The sequence below is a fragment of the Cyclopterus lumpus genome, chromosome 1 (assembly GCF_009769545.1).
Source record: "Cyclopterus lumpus isolate fCycLum1 chromosome 1, fCycLum1.pri, whole genome shotgun sequence".
In the NCBI taxonomy this organism is placed as follows: domain Eukaryota; kingdom Metazoa; phylum Chordata; class Actinopteri; order Perciformes; family Cyclopteridae; genus Cyclopterus; species Cyclopterus lumpus.
In genome coordinates, this window is record NC_046966.1 from 5,719,455 (window position 1) to 5,733,139 (window position 13,685).

General features: G+C 43.7%; 3 protein-coding genes and 1 long non-coding RNA gene across 20 annotated transcripts in view; 2 read left to right on the plus strand and 2 right to left on the minus strand.

Moving 5' to 3' along the window:
- The first annotated feature begins 8 nt into the window (after window positions 1-8).
- LOC117728858 (heme oxygenase-like) lies at window positions 9-1,845 on the plus strand. Its single transcript, XM_034529789.1, has 6 exons — window positions 9-118; window positions 243-293; window positions 516-627; window positions 707-922; window positions 1,037-1,309; window positions 1,415-1,845. The coding sequence occupies exons 2-6, from the start codon at window positions 250-252 to the stop codon at window positions 1,604-1,606; spliced, it is 837 nt and encodes a 278-aa protein (XP_034385680.1). The 5' UTR covers window positions 9-118; window positions 243-249; the 3' UTR covers window positions 1,607-1,845.
- Window positions 1,846-2,059: 214 nt separating this feature from the next.
- rnf11a (ring finger protein 11a) lies at window positions 2,060-5,816 on the minus strand. Its single transcript, XM_034529799.1, has 3 exons — window positions 5,203-5,816; window positions 4,054-4,226; window positions 2,060-3,665 (listed from the first exon to the last, which is right to left on the minus strand). Exons 1-3 carry the CDS (start codon window positions 5,299-5,301, stop codon window positions 3,494-3,496), a joined length of 444 nt encoding a protein of 147 aa, XP_034385690.1. The 5' UTR covers window positions 5,302-5,816; the 3' UTR covers window positions 2,060-3,493.
- A 67-nt stretch (window positions 5,817-5,883) lies between these two features.
- LOC117728878 lies at window positions 5,884-8,724 on the plus strand. Its single transcript, XR_004609269.1, has 3 exons — window positions 5,884-6,640; window positions 6,725-6,845; window positions 6,933-8,724. It is a non-coding gene; the product is annotated as an uncharacterized LOC117728878 (long non-coding RNA).
- The window catches only part of LOC117728761 (nuclear factor 1 X-type-like), a 104,732-nt gene continuing 99,550 nt past the window's right edge, over window positions 8,504-13,685 (minus strand). For all 17 annotated transcript variants that reach the window (XM_034529619.1, XM_034529649.1, XM_034529705.1 and 14 more), the window contains one exon: window positions 8,504-12,995. In XM_034529619.1, the coding sequence (XP_034385510.1) occupies window positions 12,981-12,995 (15 nt within the window). In that variant the 3' untranslated portion in view covers window positions 8,504-12,980. The remainder of the gene's footprint in view (window positions 12,996-13,685) is intronic.

Here is a 13,685-nt window from a genome sequence, read left to right on the forward strand (position 1 = left end):
TATAAAAGGGGGGAGAGACTGGAGGCGACAGAGCACAAGTTGTACTGCACGTCCAAAGAGAAACCCGTGAATCACTGTGCACGACGATCCCAACGACCTGACGACTGCTTCCTAACTGGTGAGTAAAAACACACCCACAGTGCGGTTCTTTTGGGGCTTTGTTCCCATAACCTCCTGCTGACATTTCATAGCTCTTGAAATGTGACCAACTTTTTTTTTTTTCTTTCTTTTTTTTTTTCCAGGGCCACAATGGAGACCGAGACACAGACAACAACAGAGCAGATGACGAACAGGTGAGAATGAGCTGCTGTGATTTATTATTCTTTCTTCACATTCCACTGAACAATGCCACGTTCATCCTTTTTTAAATGCTCCGAGGTCCCTGCGCCTGCATAAGCTGATAAGTCTTATCAGCTGTACGTCAGACACACAGCTGTACGTCAGACACACATCTGTAGCGGTGCATACGATGCACATCCTTCCTCTCTTACCTCTTGCACGTTTTCTTTTTGCAGTGATCTGTCGGAACAAATCAAAGAGGTGACAAAGGAGAGTCACGTCAGGGCTGAAAACACAGAGCTGATGCTGAGCTTCCAGAGGGGACAGGTCACCATGCCGCAGCATAAGGTAACGCCACATTTCAAGCCTTTTTTGTTTTGGCTACTCGGCTCTCCTCGTCTTGACAACACCTCCTCCTCTTCTCCAGCTCCTCCTGTGCTCGCTGTATGAAGTCTACAAGGTCTTGGAGGAAGAGATGGACAGGAACTCCCACCACCCATGTGTCGCTCCCATTTACTTCCCGGCTGAACTGGCCCGACTGGGCACCCTCGAGAAAGACCTGGAATATTTCAACGGCCAGGACTGGAGAGAGAAGGTTGTTGTCCCGGCTGCCACTAAAAGATACTGCCACAGACTCAGACAAGTATGTTTCATAATTAATTACTATTTTGTGTGTGTGTGTGTGTGTATCAAACATTTGTTTCTCTACTGTATGATACTGAAATAACACTCTTCCCCTCTGCTTTTTCTTCTTCAGATCGGTAAAGAAAACCCTGAATTTCTGGTTGCCCATGCTTACACTCGTTACCTCGGTGACCTGTCTGGAGGTCAGGTCCTGGGTCGAATCGCCCAGAAGTCCATGGGGCTGAAGGGCAGCGAGGGTCTCTCGTTCTTTGCCTTCCCCGGTGTGTCCAGCCCCAACCGGTTCAAACAGCTGTATCGCAGCCGGATGAACAGCGTGGAGCTCACGGAGGAGGAGAGGAACGGCGTGCTGGAGGAGGCCGTCAGAGCGTTCGAGTTAAACATTCAGGTACGCAGCGGCGGAGACAGAAATGCCACCGTCAACTCAGGAGACTAAACATTGCTCTTGAAACGGTTTAAGCCCTTATTATTATTTTTTTTCTCCTTTTTACAGGTTTTTGATGATTTGCAGAAGATGCTGCTGAGTGTCCCTGAAAACAAGCTGCAGACTTTGTCAACACACACCACACCGGCGAAGATGCTCCAGATCCCCAGAGCCATCGTCCAATCCTCCGCGCTGCTCAGGACGCTGCTGGGTCTCTTTGTGGCTCTGGCCACAGTCAGTATAGGAATCTATGCTTTTTAAGAGACAATACACAACAATAAATACTATGTCTGTTGCCGTGAATGTACACAGTCTAAAAAATAAAAATAAAATAAATCTTGGAGGGTTTGAAATGCCGGCAAAATGACTAAATACTGTAAAATACTTATAAACCTTATTATCAAGGTTGGCATTAAAGTGGATTTTGTTTGTGTAACACACCCAGTGTGAATTAAAGTGTGCTTTTAAAACTGTAAATATGACCTTTTTTAAAATAAAAATCTTGTTGAAAAACCTCTCTCCTTGTCGTGCAGCTTTGACGTGTCCGTCTGTGCTTTAGTGCGCACGGCTCAGGCACGCTGTGTTCCGTGAGCAGCTGGGTGACATTGAGCCTGCTGTTATCACATAATTGCACATTTAATAAACTGAACTGCTGGCAAACCATCTACTACACCTCGAACACGCGATAACGAAAAAGACACCGCGTACAGTTTCAAATCTGGTGTCCACTTTTATTGTAGTTTCATGATTTTCATTCAAATCTGTGCATTACACACAAATTAAAACAAATTGTTAACAGCAGTCAGAGTTAAATGCTGGCTTTATTTCTGGCCTAATTCATAGTGACACAAATCAGTACAGTGCTGGTATCTGCTTCCCTCTAGAGGACAACTAAAATAAAGTCATGTCAGAAATGATTGTACTTCACAGGAATTGGCTTTCCTCAACCTTTAAAAAGGCACAGCAGCTTGAGTGATTCAGAAATGTCCTTTTGTCACGTGTACTGTCCAGATATTTAAAAGCTGAAAGGATGCTTTACATTCGGGACACATTCCTTTCGACTGCTTTTACTTGTTTGTAGTATACATTACGCAGTCAGAGTGCACCTTTAATACCAAAAGATTAAAGTGTTTTTGTTTGCCAGACCCAGGAGCTCTGGAAATGCATCCCTTGCTGTAAGAAGGCCGTCGCCACAAAACAAACCCCAACAGCTTGGAACTAGAAAAAGAGAGTGAACTACAACAAGTTTACAACTGACATGCCAATCTCTACCCACCACACACGAGGAGTACGCCAAGGTGCACAGCATATCTTGTCTTTGTAAATGTTACTGGCAGTAAACAATGAAAAGGGCACACCAAGGACCGATTATTAAAACTAAACGGAGCACACACACACACACTCAAGGCAAAGCAAAAGGACATGATCCATATTGTTGGAAGGCAAAAAAAAAGAGATCCCGTTTATAAAAGCAGCTTCAAAAAGGAAAAACCGTAGTAAAATGAAATGAATTGCAACCAAATGGAGACCATTATATCTCATCGCGCTGTAGACGTGAACACTTCTGTGAACGCTTCTGTGAACGCTTCTGTGAACGCTTCTGGGAACCCTTCTGGGAACCCTTCTGGGAACCCCCCCCCCCTAATATCTGTGTTCTGATGATTGCATATCAGTAGAGGCCTGTGTTGTTGTGTGACATTCAAGGCCACATGTGCTTTAAAAAACACAAAAAATTCACTGGACTGAGACACATTTCCTGCATTTTCTCCATTGATATTACATATTGCACATTACATCTAGAAAGGGGAAGTAAATCACGATGGTAACATGCATCGTACAAAAATGACATTGATTTGCAGTCATATTTAGCTACTACGTGTACAGCTTTCCATATTCTTCATCTCGCTTGATTTGGCACGTCGTCCTACTGTTAAAAGGCAAAGAGTTTCCAAAGCCCAAATAGGTGCATATCAGACTTTAAGCAAGCTGTCGGGCACAGTTCTCAACACCTCCCTGCATCATAAAACACCCTTTCGAACGTCTGCATGATGCCACGTCACCTCGGCTACCCGTCGGAACAGCTTGGACAGTTTTCGGCTACAAAAAGGTGCAGTTACTTTTAGGCAGGAGCAGCCGCCGCGGGGCCGCTCAGTTGGTTTCGTAAGAGGACAGCAGGGCTGCGTCGACCGGCTCCATGCAGGAGGGGCAGGTGAAGGAGCGCATCAGCCAGGGGTCAATGCAGTCCACGTGGTAGATGTGAAGGCAGGGCAAGAACCGGATGGGGTCGCCGTACTCAAAATCCATCATGCAGATCACACATCTGGTGGTGGGGGGGAGGGGGAGAAACAGAGTTCACGATCTTCATGTGTGACGAGAATGTTTGGAAAATCAGCTCAGGTTAATCTCCTTGAGATTAAACATGTAAAGTAAACAGAAAACAGTTTTGCACACGCAGTGTCTGAAAAAAACAACATGTCCTCATCGATCTGTTTTTTTTTCATTTTAACCAGCATAACTAACGTCAACTGAGATTTACTGACAAGGGAGAGAGCAGATGATGAAGAGCTGTGTTTTTGGGGAACACTGTTCTTTTACTGCCGCAGCACCTGATCTCACATTCAAATAAACCCATAGAATTGACCCAGTCTGTTGTGTTTGATCAGAACATACACAACAAACTTATACAACAAATATATATATATACCCACTCTTTAACTTTCTTGTCAGAGGGGTCGGAGCCCAACTCGAAGACGCCTTTGGGCAGGTGATGGATGAGACCGATCCGCTGGGCAATGCGGACCTGCTCCTCCTCGGTCAGCTGGTAAGCCAGGCGACTCTCCCCCGGGGTGGGATGGTACACCTGCACAGACTGGGAGCGCTCCTGCAACCGAAGAAAACACGCATCATTTATGAAGCAAGTCTTCTCTGATGGAGGATTTTAGACGCCCCCTTTGCATGACAGCCCGGGAACTCTGAGGCTGATTCATTTGTCAAGCTGATCGTGTCAGTTTTAGAAGTCACCAGACCTTGTAAAACACGTCGTGATGGATGAAATAAAAAGCACCATTTTGTTTTTCATACTTAATATTAATATTTGATGTTGACTTTGCTTGCTGCTGCTACAACCAAATGTATACATCTATCTATTTTAATTTATAGCTTATGTGATGTCAGCATATATATATATATATATATATATATATATATATATATATATATATATATATATATATGCATTATAGATACTGAGGTTCTGAAAAACAAAAAGTATACTTACAGCTGTAACTGAGGTCAGAACTTCCAACATGAATAAACGATTTTTCACAAACATTTATAATTGTGTCTTCTAATATGTTGAGAAGTGGATGTTGTTTAATGCATGCTGTATTCATGCAGGGAGACCTTTTATGATTTATGATGTTTGTTTTTCACTAAAAAGGATGTTCACTACAAAATAAACAGATGCGCGTTTATTATGTTATTACTAAATAATAAACTAAAGTAATTTCCAGAATGAATTCCAAAGTATTTTCCCCAGGGTAATCGTGACGTGACCACACCGTCACGTGGCCTCGTGACACCCGTGGTCCTCAATACTGGAAGCTCACAGTATGGAAGAAGTGCTCCATAGAGGGAGCCACGCCACGCGGTGACCTTCTCTTACATTAAAGTACATTATCGTGTCCTCCACATGACAACGCGGAATCACATCGCAGCCTGTTCAATGCTGCTCCGTTGTTCACCGAGACGCACGGGACCAGGCGGTGACGTACCGGAGTTAATTAACCTTTAACGGAACACAATCACCGACGTCCTAAACAACCAGAGTGTTCAAGTGGAGCCCCGGGGAAGCTCACCTGGTAGGACGGCGGCGGCTCTCCGGGCAGACTGCCCCCCTCGGACTCGTTCAGCAGCGACAGGTCGTCCGCGCCTTGAAAGAACAGGCAGTTCCCCATCGAGCCGAGACCACCATGAGAGGCTCAACCGGAGACCGCCGTGTTTCAACCCAGTTGTCTAGACGTTAGCTCCGCCGGTAGTTTGCTGTCATTCCGTTGAGAGCTCGACGGGAGAACAACCGACGGGAGCAGTGACGTCACTCTGTGAGCGGAATAAACGCTCCGCGTCGAGCTGGACCGAGACGGCCGCCGACGGAGAGTGTAACCGTCACGCGAGGTGCTTCTTTAGCCCGGTTGCGTTTTCACCTTCTTGTGTTGACAATAAAACCACTAACCGGAATGACGTCATCGGGAACCTTGCAAAACACAGCACTTCCGCCTTCAGTTCCGGGCTCCTCGCGCATTCAGAACGAAAGCGGAATATTATCACATTTAACACGTATACTATATCGCTATAGTTTGGTATATAATCGTGTTAACATACACAAGGAAATGTGTTCTCAATTATATGATATATTTGCATTGTCATATGCAGTCTTTATAGGGTTAATTCAGTTACTGTTTGATGGACAAATGGAACAGCCAATTAGAGGTGCTGAAGTTGACAAGTTGACATGTGACAATGAAAGTTTTACTTTTTGGATGACAGAGTTCGACGGAAACTAAAGTGATGCCCCACGTTGTCTTATTCCTCCATTATTATATTCGGGTTAACACTGTATACACGCTATACAATCCACATCTGCTAACAAATCGGCACACGATGGATGAATTATGAGGCAATAGGCCGGAAGTACTGATGATGCAAAAACACACGTCGTACATACACGGCATAAAGTTGGTGGAGAGAAGCTTGTCTCTTTGTATACACAGACATAATATATATGTTTTTACTGTAGCATATGGGTGTGGTTGTCTTTGTAAAACTGCCTCTAATAGTCGTCAAATTCAAACATGTTCAGACCAGCCGGCAACCAAACTATCATGAACACAAATACACTCCAGTCATGTTTGTTTGGCATCTTGGCGTTGACCCCGTCGCGCACGCGCACCTGGACAGAGGAGGAGATTGTGGGAGTCGAGGATAGCAGGTGTCTCCTGACTAGTCAGGTGATAGATTTGTGCTTGTTTTCGTTGAAACAAAACAGCTGTAGAGGTGTCCTGTGGACCAAGGCCTAGATTGGATACACAGTGTGACTTTGGCTTTCTCTAATATCGGCTTCTTCACACATTAAGGCCACAGCTCCTCCTCCACCACCACCTCCTCCTAAATGGAAAGCAGCCTCGTAGTATTCGTCCTCCACTGACCCCTGAGTTTGCTGCAATACCATTTCCCTCTGATTACAGCCCTTCGGTCCAAGAGACAAGTCCTCCACCGAAGGCTACGCACGGTGGAGAGGTGAGCGTCTCCCTCCACAATCTATATCTTAAGTTGGTGTGAGGCCCCTTGAAAAATCTCACTGTGAAATCTCCCAACGTCCAGGATGCACCACTGCTCCCAGTTCAAAATGGGCCGCCGTCTTCTCCTTCAGAAGGACGAGAAGACAGTCTGTCTGATGGTGAGGAGCAAAAATACCCAGTGCAGGAAACTGACCTTACAGCAGGTAGATTATCTTCAAGTACATATATCTTTGTCACATAAAAACACAATAAATAAAAATAAGCAATGTATTTTTTAATTATCTTTCAAGAGGACAGAGCGGCAAGATGAAGAAGCCAATCGGACGGACCAGGCCGGACCTTGAGGTCCAGTCGACCTGAAGCTCTTCAGTTACTTAAAAACAAAGATCTACATTCGCCAGTACTTTAAAATGCTGTTCTGTTACGTGGTACACTTAAGTGAGCACTTTGCTTTATGTTCAGGCCAAAGATGTTTGAATATGTTACTTCAGCTGAATTCATAATTCAGTGCTTTGCTTTTTTTTGTTCATGTACGTTATTGTGCCTTTGAGAAACTCTAAAGCTGAAAAATAGATTTTCTTTTAGTGATGTAACCATAACAATCTAAAATGATCTTTTTGCAAAGAACCCTCCTCACTCTATAAATGATGAGGGCCGGGTAAAAGCACTTTGCGTCTGCATTTTTGCGGCTATTTATTACCTCAAGGTAAACTTTACTGGTCAGATTCCTTGTAATTAGGAGTGCGGTGAAAACAGTTCTATATCCTCTTTCTACGGTCGGAGACTTTTTGAAGCCTGATCTACAAACGGGGGACATGGAGTTTGAAAGACACGGGAATTAACCCAGCACGGATATGTGTTGGTTCAATTAAAGGTGCAATATGCAAGAGTGGGAGACTCTTTTCCTTCCTTTGTTCTCGTGAACGAAGCCGAATCCCGTATGTTGCACCTTTTGTGGAGATGGAAATGGAGGATCAAGCCTTTCATGAAAAAAGTCGGGATATCTCGACCTCTAGGCTTCAATTTTAAACTCTATTTTAATATGTTGCCTCAGAGTTCCCCACTACTATTCTGTAAGAATACTCTTTTATTCACAGTATATCCTCAAACCTAGAGTACTTGAATTGAAAGTATACTGTAATTAAATTTCTTTTGATTATTATCACATATTTGTTTATTTAAATGCACATTTTAAAGAAATTTAACTGGTCACTTTCCAAATTGTTTCATGAAATAAACTTGTGTGCTTTGCACTTCTTGAGTGAAGGCTTTATAATCCCAATATGACGTCTATAAGAGTCGACAGCTACGCTAGCGTGCCGACATGCTCACCGTGAAGTATAACACACACCATCTCAGTTTAGTGCGCATTTGCTTATTATCAGTAATGATTTACAGAATGAACCTTACAGCCACTTTGCTTGTTACATCATGCAGCTAACGAGCGGACTTTGGTCGGTGGAAATAAAGACGCAGCACACAGCGAGATGGTACAGTCAAGAACATCCTTTTTTATTCAATCAGGTGCTGCTCTTCTCAAACTGTGTTTTTCTTCTTATGGAAAAGAAACTGTAATTAACACATGCATTTCACCTAGAGCTCTGGGGGTGTTCTCACAAAGAAGTGGTGCTGCACTGAGGGCGTTAGACAGGCGTAGAAGAGCTGGGGGTCAGGGGGCCTAGGGTGCTGCCTATTACACCGATAACCATACACGCTTAAGAAGATCAAGGGAACAAAATGAACAACAGAACAGACACGGAGCAGTCCAGCATGAGGTGGTCAGAGGAGGCTAATGGAGGGACTCCCCTGATTCCTCAAATATCTGAGGGATCAGGTTCACGCTGGCCTTTTTATCGATCTGTTTGGTGTGTTGTAAGTGGATAATACTGCTGGGCCGTGAACAATAATACTTCACTTCATAAGATTGGTTTAAATGGATGTGGCTATGTCCTGGAAATGCAATCCCCCCCCGTCCACCTCTTTCAGCCTCGTGCAGGACAAGTCCGGTTATAAGGTGCTTGTAGCTTTCAATTACAGTCCAAAGGCCTCCTCGAGGAGGGCCTAAACGACAGCATACCCTGATAGCAAATATTAAAAAGAAATCCAAATTAAAAGGAAACCAAAAAAAAAAGAAATGAAAAAAGAGGGGGAATAAAACAAAGCCAAAAAATAAATAGCTAAAACAGAAGAGCAAACTCTTATCCTAGTTGAAGCAGCCCCTTTCCGACATCCTGAAGCAGTTCGTCCAGCCCTCTCGACCCTGTCCGTCGATACCTCCTCAACCCTAAACCCCGGTCGTCCTTTTTCCTAACCCACCCAAGGACACCCCCAAAAGCCCGTCAGCGTAATTTGTTCACTTACATTAGCTGTTGAATGGAGAAGCTGAAGAAGATGGGTATGGTAATACAATGTGAAGCATACAGACAAGAATAACATGTGAGCTAACTGCATTCTGCTCAGACAAAAGTTTTTTCGGCAATAATTTTTTTGTTCTCCTCCCACCCTCCCACAATAGTGGAGAGGGCGGGAGAGAGAGAGAGAGAGAGAGACGGAGAGAGAGAGAGAGAGAGAGAGAGAGAGAGAGAGAGAGAGAGTGACGGACACACAGTTACAGACTACTCCAGTGTCTAAGAGAAAACAGACAGCGGAGACAGAGGGGGAGAAAAAAGCAAGAGCTGAACGAGAACAAGTTTTTTTGCCTTTTCAAAAGTTTTTTTTTTTTTTTTTTTTTTTTGTCATTTATCAATAAAAAGTAAAGAACTAATTCACACCAGTTTCCTTTTGTACTAGATATATACACATACGTGTGTATACATCTATATACGGCTTTGAAAAGGAAGAGAGGATATAGGGGTGGTACAATGGAGGGGATTAATTTCGAAGGCGGGAGGAAATAACGAGTCGTCCCTGAGCGCTGACCTTTTGCCTCCTCGCGGCACTCCGGGGCGACCGGTTACCTCCGAGCCGCTTCGTGAAAGAAAAAGAAAAAAAAAGAGGGGGCGATCTGGATTACAAAATGGAGTCTGTGAACAAAAGGCACTTTTAAGGGACAACCTTTAACTGCTGGGAAACTATACACTACAGCACAAGCACTATAAGAGTCATTTACAGAGGAGGGGGTGCAACAGGGGAGAGGCTCGCCTTCTGCCTGTTTCAGAAACGGGTTCAATCGCATTCTTCCGGATTTTTAAGCTACTTTTATATGTTTTTTATTTACTCTTTCCATTGCATGTGGGTCTCAACGCAACCTGCTGGGTTTTAATCCAGCTCTAGATTCAGAAACATGATCATGGGAATAAAAGAGGTCTGGATGCGAAGCATCTCCCGCAGTACGGGAGTACTTAAATATGCCAATGTATGAGATAAAAATGAGTTAAATTGGGAGGGTTGTTTTTTTTCTTTTCTTGCTGGTGAGTTTCAGGCAGTGCACGGAAAAGTCATCTGAATTGTTTCTTGACAGTATCAGTTTGTTGTGTTTTTTTCTCTCTAAAGGTTGAACCAAAATGCCTTTTGTGTCACAACCTGAAGGAATAGGAACCTCTCCCCCAACTCTATACAAATAGAAGAAGAATAAAAATAGAGAGGAATAATGCTGTTTCCTAAATGGTCTGTTATTTTTGTTCATTACCATTCATGTACAATAGCTCTGAATGTACTTTATAGTGTTAAAGCACCAGATTTTATCTGATAGAGAATATTTTCCCCCCCAAGTTGTGTAGAATTTTTTTTTTCTTCAGCCCTCCCACATTTTTATAAACAATTGATTACACATAAAACATAAAAAAGAGACAAAGGAAATAAAAACAAATACCCCCAAACTTACAAAGACTAGGATTTTTCATGGCCCCCTGGTTTAGAGTCCCGGAGCTTATGGACTTTGAAACAAATACATTTTTTTTCTCTTTTCTCTTAGCTTTCTTAAAAATCTCTAACAGACAAACACAATGATCTACCCAATGCATTGCACGTGGCTCAATCGACACATATTTTTCAATAATAATACTTTCCATCAAAAAACAAACACTTTTTTTTTTTCTTCAAACCTACTGTCGATTTTTTTTGACATCTAGTCGTTATGATGCTGCGCTGCAGATGGCGAGTGTCGTTTGATTCGTACGGGTGACAGTAAGCTGATGTTACTGAAACGGGGTGTGTGTGTATGTGTGTGTGTGTATGTGTGTGTGTAAGGATGGGGGGTGAGAGTTCAGAAAATAACTAGACTGCCAGCTCATGTAGTAAAAGTTAAAAAGGAGCATATATCATAAATATATATGTATAAGATCTCTCTCTCTCTGTCTTTACACAAAAAAAGGTTTGCAGTCCTCTATAAAGATCTGTCCTCGGCCAATGGTTCCCACAAGCACCAGCGCTACCATCCCCCGTAGCTTTAGCTTGTCCGTGGGAAGAGAACCTGAAGTCAAGTTTATTACTAATTGCATGAAGGGAATACAGAGGCACTTTCATATATTGTTATAGTCTTGATATATGGTTTTAGTACATAGAGCTAATGTTACTAGAGTGGCTGAAAACGAGGTCTCAGCCCTGTTCATTATCCCTGCAAAATAGAACCAACAGCTGGGCAGTCCAGTTATTTTGTGAGTTCGGCTTTTGGTGGATTGTTTCATGGCGAGAATGATACGGATCGCAAATTTGAATGTGAACATTGACGTAGAAAAAAACCCCAACATATATCTCAAATTGAAAAAAGGACAAATCTTAAGTGAATGAAAAACCATTAACAAAGGCAGTTTGGAGAACCAAATATAAAGGCTTCCCGTTATTATTTTCTGTCAGGTTGTTGGTGGTGTTGGTGTGCATTCTATACGTGCGCCTGTGTGCGAGTGTGTGTGCGTGTGTGTAGTGCTCTGGGTTTTCTTAAGGGAGACAAGGTGAAGCAATGGGGGCTGCATGTGATGAGCTGTTGTTACTGTGCTGTCCATACGCGAGAGATTTGAGAAACTACTGTTACTGATTTGCTGAAATCCGATACTTAATGTATTACTGCAAACTACAGAAAAATAGGAAGTGTTGTGACATGCAGGAGAAGGTTAAAACAATCCAAGTGAGACAAAAACCAAAACCAAATCTGGCCAAAAAAGAAATCGCAAGAAATCACCTACAAACAAAATGAAAGCCGATAATATGAAGCTGATGCTGCGTGTGCATAACTGTAAAGTAAAGTCCACGTTAATGAATAATATGATAATGTCTGTATGTGCTGTCTACAAGCGTGCGTGTGTGTGTGCGTGTGCGTGCGCTGCATGTGTCAGGGCCTTGACTTTGACCGTTAGCGTAGCCACATCCCCGCTGTGGCGGCCAGCCTCGACTCACTTCTCTAATCGCTCATCTGACCATCGGTGTGCAATACCGTTCATCCCTTATCAAAAATTAATAGTGCATAGGTGAGGGGGACGAAAGAGCACATGTAGAGTTAGTGTTATGACCGTCTGTCGTGTGTTCGCTCGCTAGCGCTCGCCTCATGCTATCGTTTCTCCCGCAGCAGGACGCCCTGATACTTTTGACAGGTAAACAAAGACCAGCCACTTAGTGCATATATGTCACACCATCGGATGGTGCCACCATGATTGGCCAATCAGAAATTAGAAGAGGCTCAGGGCTGAGCGGATGAAGCGGCGAGAGCGTGGCGACGCGGTTGGCGGTCTGGACCCTGCGCAGCGCTGAGCTCCATGTGGGGGCGGTGGCGGTCAGATGGGAGATGCACAGAGATGGAGGCGTGCACATTTAGGTGGCGATCTTTTGCCACGCGCGCATCCGACTTCACCGTTTACCACTATGTTTTTTGTTTGATTTTTTGGATCACCCAGCCAATGCATGGAGTTTCATTGTGGCGACAACACAATGAAAGAAATTAAAAATGATTTAAAAAAAAATGAAAATATTAAAAAAATACAAAAGAAACAACAAATGAATGATTGGTCATTTGTCAGGTTGCCATATTGTGTTTCCTTTCTGACGTTTGGTGGTGGTGGTGGTGGTGGTGTGTGTGTGTGTGTGTGTGTGTGTGTTGGTGCGAGACAGTTCCTCTTCTTCCTCGCATTCCGAGTCTGTCCACTCAATCTCATTGAAGCCTCCTGCACAAGGGGGGGTGGGGGGGGGGGTGGGGGGGGTTCCTGTTCAAATCGGGTTGGATTGTGAGTCCTCTTGGGTTGGTGTGGGGTTGTTTCTTTTGGAGTTCGTAGTAGTACTTTGAATAGTGTTGGCTAGAGAGAAAGACCTTTTAGTGTCAGCAGTCTGTTCTTAATCAGCGGTGACGTGTTTGTTTTTCAAATTTCCAATTTTCATGACACAATTTTAGCTCTTGATTCAGAGAGGCCTCGTCAGAGGAACCAGGACTGTGGAGAAGAAAAGAAAAGAAGAGATTAATCTTCAAACAGCATCAGCAGATTTCTTTTAGAGTGACGTTATTGATATGAATAAAGGACAGCGTGTGAAAAGGTGTGCGGTATGAACAGCAGCTTATAGTCAACTTTAAAGCATGGTGTCATATTTCTACACTAAACAATATTCATTTCATGTTTCACGATGACTTTACCTCTTCAGACCTCTAAAAACCAAATATTAAAAACCGTACTGGTTGAACGGCTCACAACTAGGAGGCAATGTAACAAGTTGTCGCAAAGTCGAGGCTGCTTTGTTTTGGGAAGCGCTTGTTGGTCCTTCATCCACTAGGTGGCCACCTTCCACTCCTTTTCTCCCACACTTGCAGTGCTCGCTGAGCTCAGCTGTCGGTACAGTGTCGAAAAAGTTACTACCTCAACTTCACCGCGTGCTGTTTTTCAAGAGGGCTGACTGGCGTTTCACTCCTTGAAACACTTGTGTTGTTTGGGAGCTACACGTAGCTTTAGGGCAGCGTTGTTTGTGTCTGACTGAATGGCTTTTCAGTGAGCGAGCACAGGGACTAGAACTGCTGTCATGCGCTACCAGTTTACATGTAAGGCGATCCCTGCTAATGTGTCTCTGCACTGTGGGCCCCGAGTGGTCTCAGGCTACACTGTAAAGCTATTGAGGGCAGCTACTCCAGG

Coding starts and splice junctions, on each gene's coding strand:
- rnf11a (XM_034529799.1), bottom strand. CDS start 5,301: ATGGGGAACTGCCTGTTCTTTCAAGGCGCGGACGACCTGTCGCTGCTG. Junction 4,227..5,202: donor AGCCGCCGCCGTCCTACCAG/GTGAGCTTCCCC, acceptor CTTCGGTTGCAG/GAGCGCTCCCAGTCTGTGCA. Junction 3,666..4,053: donor TCTGACAAGAAAGTTAAAGA/GTGGGTATATAT, acceptor CCCCACCACCAG/ATGTGTGATCTGCATGATGG.
- LOC117728858 (XM_034529789.1), top strand. CDS start 250: ATGGAGACCGAGACACAGACAACAACAGAGCAGATGACGAACAG. Junction 294..515: donor ACAGAGCAGATGACGAACAG/GTGAGAATGAGC, acceptor TTCTTTTTGCAG/TGATCTGTCGGAACAAATCA. Junction 923..1,036: donor ACTGCCACAGACTCAGACAA/GTATGTTTCATA, acceptor TTTCTTCTTCAG/ATCGGTAAAGAAAACCCTGA.